General features: G+C 40.7%; 1 protein-coding gene across 1 annotated transcript in view; it reads left to right on the top strand.

Annotated features, from left to right (window-relative positions):
• gbe1b (glucan (1,4-alpha-), branching enzyme 1b) overlaps positions 1-13,304 on the top strand; it is an 87,968-nt gene that overhangs the window by 8,992 nt on the left and 65,672 nt on the right. Inside the window, exons 2-6 of the mRNA XM_084351476.1 lie at positions 2,436-2,605; positions 6,234-6,349; positions 8,620-8,745; positions 9,784-9,919; positions 12,663-12,753. Of these exons, the coding sequence (XP_084207602.1) occupies positions 2,436-2,605; positions 6,234-6,349; positions 8,620-8,745; positions 9,784-9,919; positions 12,663-12,753 (639 nt within the window). The remainder of the gene's footprint in view (positions 1-2,435; positions 2,606-6,233; positions 6,350-8,619; positions 8,746-9,783; positions 9,920-12,662; positions 12,754-13,304) is intronic.

The following is a 13,304-nucleotide window of genomic DNA, read 5'->3' as shown; positions in this document are numbered from 1 at the left end:
ACAGCGAGGGTGCTCGCAGACAGCTTCAGTCTGATTATTAATAATAGGAAAATAAATCAAAGTTTTGATTTTGCCTATAGCTTCAACCCTCTTAATGACTCCCTGAAATGAATTGTGGCACAATTCATTTGTGATGTGTGGTCTGATCTTGCCTCCTTGCTGCAATCTCAAGTGGAAACAGACACAAGGGATGTGCAGTGAATACTGCATCAATACAGGATTTTGGCTCCCTATTCCCACAGGTCCAACCTTCTGGAACTCATTTGTTATAATCATAGGCATGACTTTCATGCCTATTAATACTGTGGCAGTGGAGCTTTGCCCTTATGTGAATTCTCCCTTTGTCCTTCCTTTCAACATATTCTTGAAATGGTGACAAAGTGGCAAAGGAGGCATGTGGCAGCATTGGTCGGACTTTAAAGGTTTACATTTGGCAAGCACTGCCTGTATCCACTCTGCTCAACACAGGGAGCAGCTGCTGAGAAATCGCGCTGTTACTTCAGCCCATCATGACTAGCCCCAGGGCATTCACAGGCCAGTCTGAGCTTGGCTTCAGGGCTATAGGGGAGAGTGCACTTAACTCAGCTGGCTGAAAGAGGCTTCCTGTACCGGGGGGAATCTGATATGGACACCAGCTGGCTGCAGGAACTTAAGTGAGATAAATTGCAAAGTAGTTAGTCTATCCTTCCCAGTTGAAGGTAACAGACAGAGGTTTATCTCTCAGGATATGCCTTTAGTCACACATTCCTGAGGGGACGAGGCAGGTTTGCATCCTGAGGTAGGACCTCAAAGATAACGTTAGCATGGAAACATTAAGATGTGGCACTGTGCAGTGCGACACTGCATGGTCGTTGCAGTATTTTGGAAAAGCTCATGATATGTGCAAACAAAGGAACACTTTCACACATTCACACATATTTAAACAGTTACATTTGTGTCAAATCCTCTGGCAGGAGTTCGACTATTTAATCTGAGACATTAAATGTTATTTAACAGATTCTTCTGTAGAACAACAGTTTAAAGAGAGAAAGAATAAGAGACAGAACCAAAAAAATGCTGCTCTTCCTAACATATATATTCTTTTCATGTCTGCAACATATTCTACAGACATAGATTTTGAAACTGTTGTGAAATGCTGTCAGTATAAGTGTTTTCAAGTCTATTTTTGCAGATAATGGCACACAGACAAAAACACACAGAAAAACATAGGCAAGACTCTGAATCTCTAGATGATGCACCGCTGCAGCCTCGTGTGAGACACATGTGATGCAGCAGTGTCCCACACTGCAAGATAGTAAACAATGCACCATTTAAATGCTTAAAACAAAAAAGGGTTTGCAAATATCGTAAGGGGAAGTCCATGTGCATCCTTGTTAAACCTTGAGGATACGCTCAATTTATTTTAGTGAGAAACTGCAACTTACTGCAGCGTTTGTTTACAGGAAACTCCACAGGGCACTTTGAAAGTGCTTTTTATGTTTGTATTACAGCTCAGTTCATTACCTGAATACCTGTCTCCATTCATCATAATTCATAATGCCTGTCTAAAAGGACTCCACGTTAAGTTTCCAAACTATTCAACAAACTGGGTCCATTAAATTTAAGTCTGTCAATTACACAGAAATGAATAAATGTACTTAGTTACTTAAAAAATGTTTTTTTGTTGTGTTGCAGTGACATTTGACTGAGACCAATTATCTTGAAAATTGCTTTCGAAACTATACTATAATAATAAGTAATAACACTGACAGGATACAATAGAGCCGCCGCTTTGCCCGGTAATGGTAGCATTAGTTGTAATTACTGATTTATATCTTCTTGCCCAGTCATTTTAATTTGTTATGTTCGGACATGTGTGTGCATCTTGTGTTGCGATTATAAGCACTTACCAGCACAAAAAAACAACATATCATTATTATTCCACTGTATTGTCGCTCCTGTGGAGAGTAGTAGCTGTGTGTTGGAAGTGAAGGCGTGGTAAACCATGTTTTTATATGTAAACTATTTCTTTGCATGAATATTTCACATTAACAATTAATCCTTGAAAGAAACGACAGTTAACATCAGGTGCTGTGTCAATACGTCTGAATCAAATCCTCAAAGCCTGGACCCTATATATATATAGACTCTATATTTACTCTGACATTCAGCAGTCATGCGGAGGGAAAGCTGAAGAAACCCTCACACAGTTATCTCAGTTTCTATTTTTGTTTCGCTGTCCATGCTAACAGTCCTGCAGTTGATTCTCTCAGGAGGATTGTCAAAAAGCATTCTGGGAAATGGAGGAGCATGGCCACTGAAGTAGAAGCAGAGAAACAGCTTGATGCAAACAAAAAACAATCACTTATACATACATTGCATGTATCTGAATTATTGTGTATCCAATTGTTTTCCATTAAATTCATACAGCTCCGTGTGTTCCCTGTGTATTGAAGGTATGAGCTGCTACAGAAGCAGCTTTTCCAGCTGGAAGAGGCAGAAGGAGGCTTTGACCAGTTCACACGCAGCTACAGGACCTTCGGCGTGCAGCGACAGCCTGACAACAGCCTGTTTTTTAAGGAGTGGGCTCCGGCTGCAGAGGCCCTCTTCCTGACCGGTGACTTCAGTAAGTAGCCTGAGGAGGAGAAGTGTCAGCTCCTGAACAACATGTCAGCAGTCCAGGTTGTTTCCCCAAAGCTTCCACTCAGTTTTTTCACAGCTCAGTTATTATCCCCACATGCATGACACTGATAGGGATGTGAACACCCTGAAATTAAAGCTGAAAGTTGGTGCTCTGACCTCAGCGTTACTTAGTTTTTTGCTATCAATTAATTTGTAAAATAGAGAGTCTTTGTGATTAGAAAGCCCCCTTTGTTTTAGAGCAGCAGGTGCCCTTGTTGTGTAGAAGCATGCAGTAAGCAGACAGATCAAAGAATGCTTCATACTTGTTTAGTAATAACAATCAATTTGCAATTACGAATCAGATTCCTAAAAAGGAAATGCTGCTTTAATATGAAATTACATACACTGTTGGAACCAAAAAGGAAGAAGAGATTTCAGTGCAAACAGAAAGGTTGCATATCTTCATGGTGCATTAAATAAGAAATTTGACATTTCTGCACTCGTGAACACAAAAGGGGCAAAAATTAAGGAAAAGCAGAGTGAACTGCGGTGCAAGGGTAGGAGCCCTTTTGATCAACCGACCTGGGAGTAGGAACTGTGGAAAATATTGATTACACAGGATAAACTTGCATACTGAAGGGGCTTCTTTTGAATGTGGGAGTGTTTGTTAATATTTTAGTAGCTGGTTATTTCATCATCGCCTGCAAAGTTGTTGAGTGAGTGCAACCTCTGTGTTTGCACTGAAATCTCTGTTCCCTGTGGACCCAACTTTGAAAGTAATTTCAGGTTAATAGTCTTTTGAGCGTTATTCTCAGCTAATGTGGGCTGTGAAAGTGCAGCAAAATTATTTATTTTTGTCATCATTAACAAGATTAAATGAGACTTCCTTTCATCTATCAAATAGATATGCAAGGTAATACAAGCTCTCAGTGTCATTTTCTGTCTTTTTTACTATCTTTTTTTCTTCCCTTTATCAACTTTATTAATGCACTGAGCTCTAATACACATGCCACTAGTAATATATTTCTCTCCATGGACAAACAAAATATTTAATAATCGAAAAAAACAAGACTAACGCGAGGGATGGTGAAAGAATTCAGACCTGTGCACATAATTCAAATACCATTTGCCAAGCCACACTAAAGCACAAACACTTGCCTCGGTGCCACAGCCATTCTGAAGCGACGCCCTGCAGGTGTTGATAAAGAAAAGCAAATGCTAATGGTAATACCCTCAGATTGATACTGTGTGCCAAACCGGAGATTTGTCAATTTGTTTATTGTCCCTACACATTTTTTTGTGCTCGTTAGTTCTGTTGCTGCCGTTCGCTCTTTCCATATTCCTCCTGTTCCTCTTCCTTTTTTAATTATCTTCCCAGGACCTTGGGCAGCAGCTCAATTCCAACATTCAATTCTGTGAGAGATTACATTTTGACACGGCTCAGTCATATTATTTGATTTCAATTTCATAGTAAATGTGGAAACAGCCCAGCAGCCCTAGTCATGAATATGGTGCAGGTTGGATGCATAATGCACTGTTTTTTTCTTTTTTCCAAGGAGTTTAAGCAAAGGGAGATAAATAAATTGTGAAAAAAAATGGACTTGGCCTGCCTGTGAAAAGTGCTGGTGTTGTGCCCGGTCACTTCTGGAGCATCTCCTGTGATTCATTTTCTATCCTGCCGTTGTTTTTGCTCATGAATAGCAAGCAGATATGGATTACTGAATAAAAACAACATCCTAAATTGACATGCCAAGGTGGCTGCTTTGTAATAAATGTTTTGTGTCCTAATATATTCCTGTCACTCAATGACAACTGGTAATGTGGTATCAGCAGGTTATGAATGTAATGTCTCTCTGGTGCTCCCTCACAGATATAATTCAATGAGCACTGAAGTGGTGTTTTATCAGTTTTTCTGTTAGATGACTGAGCCTGCTGCTTTAGTCACTGTTGTGAAAGTCACAGGATGGATCGGGGCAGAGTCCAAAAACAACAAGAAACAATTACGTAAGAGGTTTCAGATGAGAGAGAAAGGGGGACAAATTGTGTGAAGATGGAGTTCAGAAATTAGACAAATAAAGAGGCCCTGTGACCACAGGAGGATATTGAAATAGCGTAAAGCCACAGTGGTGAAAATCAGCTCAAACTGCTGTAAGTGCAGAGCAAAGTGGCAACACACTGCTGTAACAAGGAAGAATGAAACTGTTAAGTGTTTGATATGCAATCCAAACTAATTAAAGCCCCTGTGGATGGAGTTAAACATTTCTGACTTTGGCAACTCGCACTTGTAAAATAAAAAAAAAGACTAATAACAACAAATAAGGACTGCTAAATTAATCATAAGAAGCTATTTATCACATTTATATTCCACTTATACAGGCTTTAAGGGTAATGTTCAAGTAGTCTCAAGTCCAGTTAGTGGTGTTGAATCTCATTCGCCGGTTGTCAAATACCAGCTTTGACTTCTGCTCAAGCATTAATGTAAAAGCAGATTTCTACTGTTGTAGTTGGCTGAGTGGGAGCTCATTGCGAACAATCTTAAACAGGACTACAAATAATGCTTTTATTCTGCATTAACCTGCTGAATGTGTGAGAAATTACATCACAAATTACACCGAGTCAAAGCGACACATTCATTTTCTCCAAGCAATAGTCCAAACCTCAAGTCTATTACAAAATAAATGAAAAACTATGAAAATAATGACAAGGAAAAGCTACAAATCTTCACCTTTGAGAAGCTGGAACCATGAAATGTTTTTGCATGACTTCAGCGTTAAACAGAATAGTTACTGATTCACTTTCTGTCAGTCATTGATTTGATGTATGGACTAATCGTTTCAGCTGTATGTGCACATACTGTGGGGCAGTTTGATTTATAACTAAACATTTATAAGCTTCATTTGTAAAGTAACGAGTTACTAAAGCTGTTGGTTAGTTAGTTTCATAATTGCCTGTGAAATGTAGTGGAGTGACATGAGATCAAAATACTCAAGTACTCCAGATTTGTACTTAAAGCAGCACCACTGTCGTAAATACAAATCCCAGGTCTGTACCAGTTTGTCAGGCGTACAGTCATGTAGGTGCTACTGTAACTACAAACACAGCTCATTACACCATAACTAGGGGTGTAACGGTACACAGAAGTCACGGTTCGGTATGTACCTCCCAACTACTAGGTTTCCTTTCATTTATTTTGAACAGACAGCAGTGCAGATTACAGTTTGTTCCACCTAGCGGCATTTGGTCCCCCCTGAGGTAGTTTGTACAGTACAGCCTCCTGTAGTGTATTAAGCAGTAAACAGAGTGCACTCTTGCATAGGTCATATTTTTATGTATGGCTTATAAAAAACAAAAGGTATTTGGTCACCATCAGCTACAAAACTGAAAAGCAGCTGTTGTGTTATAAAAGTAAAAATAAATCGAATAATCAAAAATAAAACTTGTGTTATAATGTGTTCCACTTAAACTATATTTAAACACCAGGAAACGAGACAGATTCATGTACTGACTTGAGCTGCTCTGTCATAGGCGTTTACGATCACATGGCTTTACTCTATCAGGATGCAGCTAATCAGAACCGATGTTTGGCTTTGTGTTGTTAACCAATTAATTTGATGTGTTTGCTTCCCCTATAGATAACTGGGACAAATTCTCCCATCCCTACACCAAGCAAGAATATGGCAAGTGGGAACTGATTCTGCCGCCCAGGCATGACAAGTCTCCAGCTGTGGATCACAACACCAAACTCAAGGTAGACAACAGAACATCTTCATACCTATTTTCACGCCCTCAGTAGGTGTCGTCTTGCCGCGGCGGTGCGAGGACTTGTCACTGTAATGTACCAGGGAGATCCCCTGTCATGTGTGGTGTCTCATGAACCAAGTGAAAAGCTGGCGTGTTGCTGTCAACAACATGCCATGCTCACAGCGCACAGACGGGAGATTACTGTATGTACACAATCTGCACAGTGGAGGGTAGATACACCTGAAGAGCCCGACTGATGGCTTTTATTTGGGCTCCCGTCTGCAGGTAGGTATCCCTCAGGACATGTGCCGCGTTTGTCTGTGCACAACACAGCTCGTGGTGGGTGTAGATGATTGGTTTTTAGCTCTAGTAAATAATTCATCAGGGTTAAATGCAAAAGACGCACCCCCCATTATGCATTGTCTCCCAAGCAAACAGCGTGGATGAGAAATAATCCTGAAATGAGATGCCAGACGTGGAATGGATGGCATCGTGGCGCCACTCTCCTTGGGACCGGGTCATCGCTGGCACACTCCTGCGCCCTGGACAGGCTGCCCAGCTCCCATTGTCAGTGGAGGTCAGTCTAAGGACGATAAGAAGCAGATGGAAACGCTGGCACCTGGCCTTTCCTTGTGCACCCCCGCTGCCTGTGAATGGCTGTCTTGCTGTGAGCTCCACTTTAGAATTAGTTCCACAGCACTCCCTCGTGGAAGCTCAAGCCTAGCTCCAATCACTCTCGTGTAGAGCAGCTTGCCCTTCCATCCCCTTTGTTCAAGGCCCAATTTGTCTCCATAAACAAGCAGTGTCCTTTTGTGGCTACAGTGTATGCTTTTAGTGTGGAGAATATGCAAGACTTTTGAGAAGTGAACCAAAGTGTTATCTAGGCGATCAAACACCCACTTTTTCATCGACACCTAACTTCTCGCATATTGCTTGGCTCCTAGTTGTTTTTCCTGTCCATGCACCCCCTAAGCCTGCCCAGCAGTCTGATTTTTCTTTAATGTGCCTAATGCTGGCCAATTTGTCTGAAGGACCACCGCTCTCTCAGGCTTTATGCCAGTCCATTTATCCAACTATCTTTTCCTAATCCTATAAACTGTGAAGCATGTCATAAGGGGAGCCAGGCAGCTAACCCCCAGGTGGCCTGGCCATAATGAAAAAACCCCAGAGGGGGGTCTGGCCAACGGCTTGCAGGCAATTGGCATTGGAACAGTCATTACTTCACAACAGTAGCCAGAATTAGTTGGGTTCTAATGCCTGTTTCTGCAGGGAGCAAAACAGGGTGAACACATACTGCGGGTAACACTACAGGATCGATTTCTTAGTGGCTTTGTCCAACTCTCACGCTGGCTTTCTCCTTTCTTATTTGACTGATGGAGGCAAAGTAACTTGTTAGTTAGATTTCCAAACTATACTTATTTGACCCCCTTCCAGTCCCCATTTGCAGACATAATAGATGAGAGGCCAAGGATAATGATTTAGATTTCCTATTTTTCTAAATTGCTCTCCTCTCAAGACGGGCCAGCGAGAGGCTGTGTTAAAACCAACGGAGGAGATGCTCACAGAAATAAAACACAGGATAATTACCATTGAATCCAGATTCACCACAACACATATTGTGGTCAATACTGGAGCTTTTTGTCCTCCACACCATATTACATCTTTAGTGCGTCCGGGGGCCCGCTATTATGGTCTCAAAGCTGAGAGATTTACATTGGAGCGCAGGGAGCTGCTTCTGTAAGACGGGCGGCTTTCATGTTGACACACTGAAAAATGTTTGGTTTATTGGTTGAACAATCTGCACCATCTTTTCTGTATAATGGATGAGGAGTAACAGCACAGTTTTATGATGTTAGCATCTCATGGCTGGAAGATGTAAATAAATGCTGACTTTAAAATCGCATACATCCACGGACAGAAACATGCAGGAGTCACAGAGGACCGTGAAGCCTCCAATGATTTGTGGCCAGACCTCATAAACAAGAGGATTGTTATTTCTGGCTGATTTTTTTCTTCTATTTTGCAATTATGTTTTCACTTTTGTAGCACTTCTCCATTTTACTTTACTCTCCTTTATCACCAATCCTTTTTAATCAATATTTCCATTGCTACAATGTGAATCATGTGGTCCGTATCCTGTGTCCATTTATTAGACGTGGGGGGCACGTCCTCTCGGCTTATGTAAAATGCCTCTCGTGTCTTTTGAATGACCCCTCTGTATGTCATTGTTTAACTGCCCTTGCTATAACACAACACTCATTTGTCTCATTTTCCCAGGTGGTCGTTCACACCAAAGACGGTGGGCGGCTGTACCGGATCTCGCCCTGGGCCAAATATGTGGGCAAGGAGGAGAAATCTGTCATCTACGACTGGGTTCACTGGGATCCCCCTCTGCCGTACATTGTAAGTTATTATTCTAATATTTTACTTTTCAAAAAAGGGAATTTTGATTGATTTTATTCATATATTTTTTAAAAAATGTAATATGTAACATCTCTGCATTATAATGTCTAAAAACGACTAGACCTTTGTTGTATATTTTGTTGAGTTGCGTACTTACAGTATCCTAAAAGTTTCCAACAATGTTCAAACAGAAATCTTTCATTTTGTTCAAGGTGCAATGTGTTACATCAACGAGACTAAACATAAATCAACATGACATGTTCCAGAAATGACATACTGTGCGTTTAAATACAAGCGGAGCTTTGGTTAAAACATGTATACTCAAACCTGTGTGAAAACTGGATTTGAAAAACACCCGAGCATAAAAAAAACATCATCACAACTGTCATAGTTTGAAGGCAAAATTTAAATGTTTTCTCCAGCTAATCTCTTCTGCTGTGCCACTGGAATGACTGTATGTTGGGTTTGCTTGGTGAGAAACACAGTACATCCATTTAAATTTGGCCTGAAATCTCGTATCTACAGGTGTTTATGGCCCCTCTTAATGTGGGTGCTTGGCGCTGCTGATTTGAGAGGGTCTGAATGTGTCTCAATGCTACTTGACGTCCTTGGCATGAGTGTGCACAAGCAAAACAATAAGAGGCTATTAAAGACCACCTTGCTTTTCTTTATCGCTTGTTATTTGGCACCATTTTAATTAGCGGAGCGCTCTTTACTGGCAGTATATTCGCTTTATTTACAAGTGGCTCAATCATGTACTTCAAATAGTGGGTTCACAAGGCCTGGTGGGTAGCCATCAGGAAATTGGTTCTATGTATAAAGCAAATCCCTCTCTCCCGTTGTGTAACACAGACACTGAATCATAGATCGTTTAATATTTAACATGTGCAGAGCCATTATCAGCCTCTGTGGTAAGATATCGGTGCACAGAGACCCAGAAAACCCACACTGTGTCCTCATAATTACTCACCTACTGTATTTTTAGCAGTTTTGAGGAAAAGATGATGATTTTCTGTCCAATTCTGGTTTCCTCTCCAGCACATCCATCCTCGGCCAAAGAAGCCCACGAGTCTGAGAATATACGAGGCCCACGTGGGCATCGCTTCACCTGAGAGTACCATCGCCTCGTACAGCAACTTCACAACCAATGTGCTGCCTCGTATCAAAGACCTGGGTAAGACATGAGGCCGTATTATCTCCATCAGATTATTCTCTTCCCTTCTGGCCTCGATCTTATTTTGTCAGCTCCTCAGGTCTGTAAGTGGTACGCAGCAATCATCCAGCTGTGATCCTCTTCATCCAAGTGTCAGTCAGGGCTTTTGTTGACTCAACTTGAGAATATTTTGTATCTTCTCCAGCCAAGAACAGAGAGGAAATGAAGCATTAAGTTGATGTTTGTACATGCCTCTCTAGACACCAAAACAGAGCCAAGAAAGTGGATGGAAAAACAATAATTAAGGGGTTTGTCAGCCATCTTTTGATACCTGCCAATGTCCTGTGCCATCTCTGTCTACACTGGTCTGTGACCCGGCAGACATGCTATGCTGCTTCGAGTGCGGCTGCTCCTCCAGTTGCTGCGTTTTCAGTTACGACCCTGTCACACTCCCTCTGCACAAAACCACATCAGCAAGTCAACATCCTGTTTACTGGCATGACCTGAAGGGATCACTGACCGTTGGGCAGTGTTTTGTAAAGCAGGCTCCACAGCACAGGTCACACACCACGCAGCAGTTATGGCTCCAAAACTGACAACTTGTTTCCATTTCCATGATCTTGACTCAGGCAGCCAATCATGAGCAAGTCTTCCTGAACATCGTATCACTCAGTAAAACAAATAACAGTGCAGTAAAATACATTTAACAGTGAGTATTTTTATACAGCTTTATATTTCTGTTCTCATACTGACTCACGTCTGATTTGTTTGTTCTGATTAATTCCGTCTAACCCTTAGAGATTTTAGCCGTCTTGACTTGACTGTGGGCTGATTGATTGGTTGAACCTCTGGTTATATGTCACTGGCTGTTGCAGCTATTCTCAGTTTAATTACAGAGGATTCAGGCAGTTTATTTATTTAACATTGTGACAGGTGTCAACTTGTATCGGTAAAAGATTTATAATATCTGTAAGGCAATAAGTTATTCTTACTGCTGCAACGCCGTTGTTGTATTTGAATATTTATAAACAGAGCTGTGATTTTTTTCCCATATTTGAAATCTGTATGAAAAAAACAACAACTATTCATCAGGCAACTTTGGCTATCAACTCTACGGTAAACATTCTCCTTCATATCTAAGACAATATGTATCTAATCTCTGTGAAGTTAGTATAGCAGCCAGATGACGTTTGATAATGATGGCAAAATGTTCCCTATTTTATAAAAAAGCAGTAAATTAATCTTGTTTTAGAAATGGTTCGCACAGAAAAGAAAAAACAATTCATAACATTAATTAATTATTATATGAAATGAAAACTTGTGGATGACAGTGGAAGTGTATTCTATACTAGCAGCACAACTTTATTGATGGCAAATGTCAGCCCGACTGTCGGTAAACCACAAATTGTATTTTTTTTAAATTTGCCTTAGATTATCATTATTTCATGTTTATAAATGGTCTGTTGCCATGATGGAAAATGATCAAACATATTGCTGCTTGATTGAAGCTGTAATTATGATTAGTTATACTCAAAGAATGATCACTATGCTTTCACCTGTGAGCAGCTTCTTGCATCTTCTGATTACACATGAGACTCGTCTGCTTCGATGATTGGTTAATTTTCATTATACCTTATGATAAACGGCGAGCTTCAAGTGTGACTTGAACCTCATGGAACAGATCCCTGTGTTGGTTTGGAAATCTTTTCATATGAGACGCGGCATTATTTTGCATTCAAATACATTCTGCTGCACTGACATTATAAAAAGGTACAGATATGATTGGCACAGCAAACCAGGAGCAATCTGATAAATGCTGTTTCCTTGGTTGTGTCATCCTGCTTAGTGGGGAAGGAAACTGCCAGAGTAAATGCTGTCAAAGAATCTACCTGCAGCAGCAGAGGGAATCTGCACAATAGGATTCTCCGGGAGGCTAAACTCCACCGTCTCTAGTGACGGCTGCCTTTGCCTGCCATTTCATTTTCTTGACTGTGGAGAGAGTATATATATAAATATAAAAAAGAGAGACTTCCTCTCACCCCAGTGCTTTGTCACAATCCTTCAGAAGCCAACATTTTTTTTTCTCTCTCCAGCCTGAAAAGAAGCTGCGATATAAATAAATAAATCTGCTCCACACAACAGTGAAAAACCGCAGGGCCTCCCTCTGGAGTGCTCAGTGGCAGTTTAAAAGCCTGTTGTTCTCTTATTCATAGAAGCAGTTTTCGTAGGTCGTTTTGAAATGTTGTACATGACCTCCTGACTCTGATAGCTGGTGTTTCCCTGTAGCCACAACTTGTCTTTACGATACTCAGGCTTGTGTCAGAAAGGAAATGCCTGGAGCTCATATATACTGTATGACTGACACGGGTCAAATGCTATTCAGACGTAATGTTTCCAGATATTTGTTGAGCTAAATTAATCTGGCCAAACACTACAACAGCAGAGACTTCTCAGCTAATGCTGTCAGAAACAACTTGCACTTCCCGTGTGGCCAACGTCGTAAGAATTATTATTAGCTTTTTTTTTTTTTTTACTGTTTGGGAAATCATCTACACAGCAGGTGTTGTTTTTAGAAAAATCATAAGAAATACGGAGATGGTGAGAATAATCCCCCTGAAATACTTACATCAGTTACATATAGGTGGTTCAGATATCTGATAGGAACTCTCTGAACACATGAAATTGAGAAGAAGCTTTTTATGAAATGGAATAATGTTTCTTCCCCTGTTTCTTCTTCTTCTCTCTCTCTGCCCTCTGTACTCAGGTTACAATTGTATTCAGCTGATGGCGATCATGGAGCATGCCTACTATGCAAGCTTTGGATATCAGGTCACAAGTTTCTTTGCTGCTTCCAGGTAAATGTTTGTTAATTTCACAGTGAGGTTTATATGTTTTGTACGAGCTTACTTCTAACTTACTTGCTGTTGTGTAATAATAATAATGTATGTGAAGAATTTAAAGTTAGAATCTTTATATTTCATACATTCAGTACTATTTATAATATATCTCCAAAAAAGGTTCGCATTAGCCATTCGATTTATTTGCATACTATAATTACCTGCCTGTGTTGTAGTTTTCATTGTTAGTGGCAGTGTCTGCCACTCCTCTGCGTTAATCAAGCGATTCAGAAGACGCTTGATTAAAACGAGCCAGTGTGCATGTCGCATAATGTGGGAGGCAATATTCAATCATCACCACTTCCGTATTACCACGCTGAAAGACGTTGTTGACTGCCTATTTTAGTCGTCTATTATTTAAACAAAGTGATGCAGTGAATCTTCTCATCCCCCGTTTGTTGCTCCCAGTGGTCAATACACATGCCATTTCTAATTTAATTCCCGGACCTGGGTTGTTCAAGAATAAGTCCACGCAAACATAAAAATCCATTATTCACTCACCCTCATGC

The sequence above is a fragment of the Pagrus pagrus genome (genome assembly GCF_965226575.1).
Source record: "Pagrus pagrus genome assembly, chromosome: 4".
Taxonomy (NCBI): Eukaryota; Metazoa; Chordata; class Actinopteri; order Spariformes; family Sparidae; genus Pagrus; species Pagrus pagrus.
Note: the sequence above shows the minus strand (reverse complement) of the source record. Positions and strands in the feature narration are given on the sequence as shown.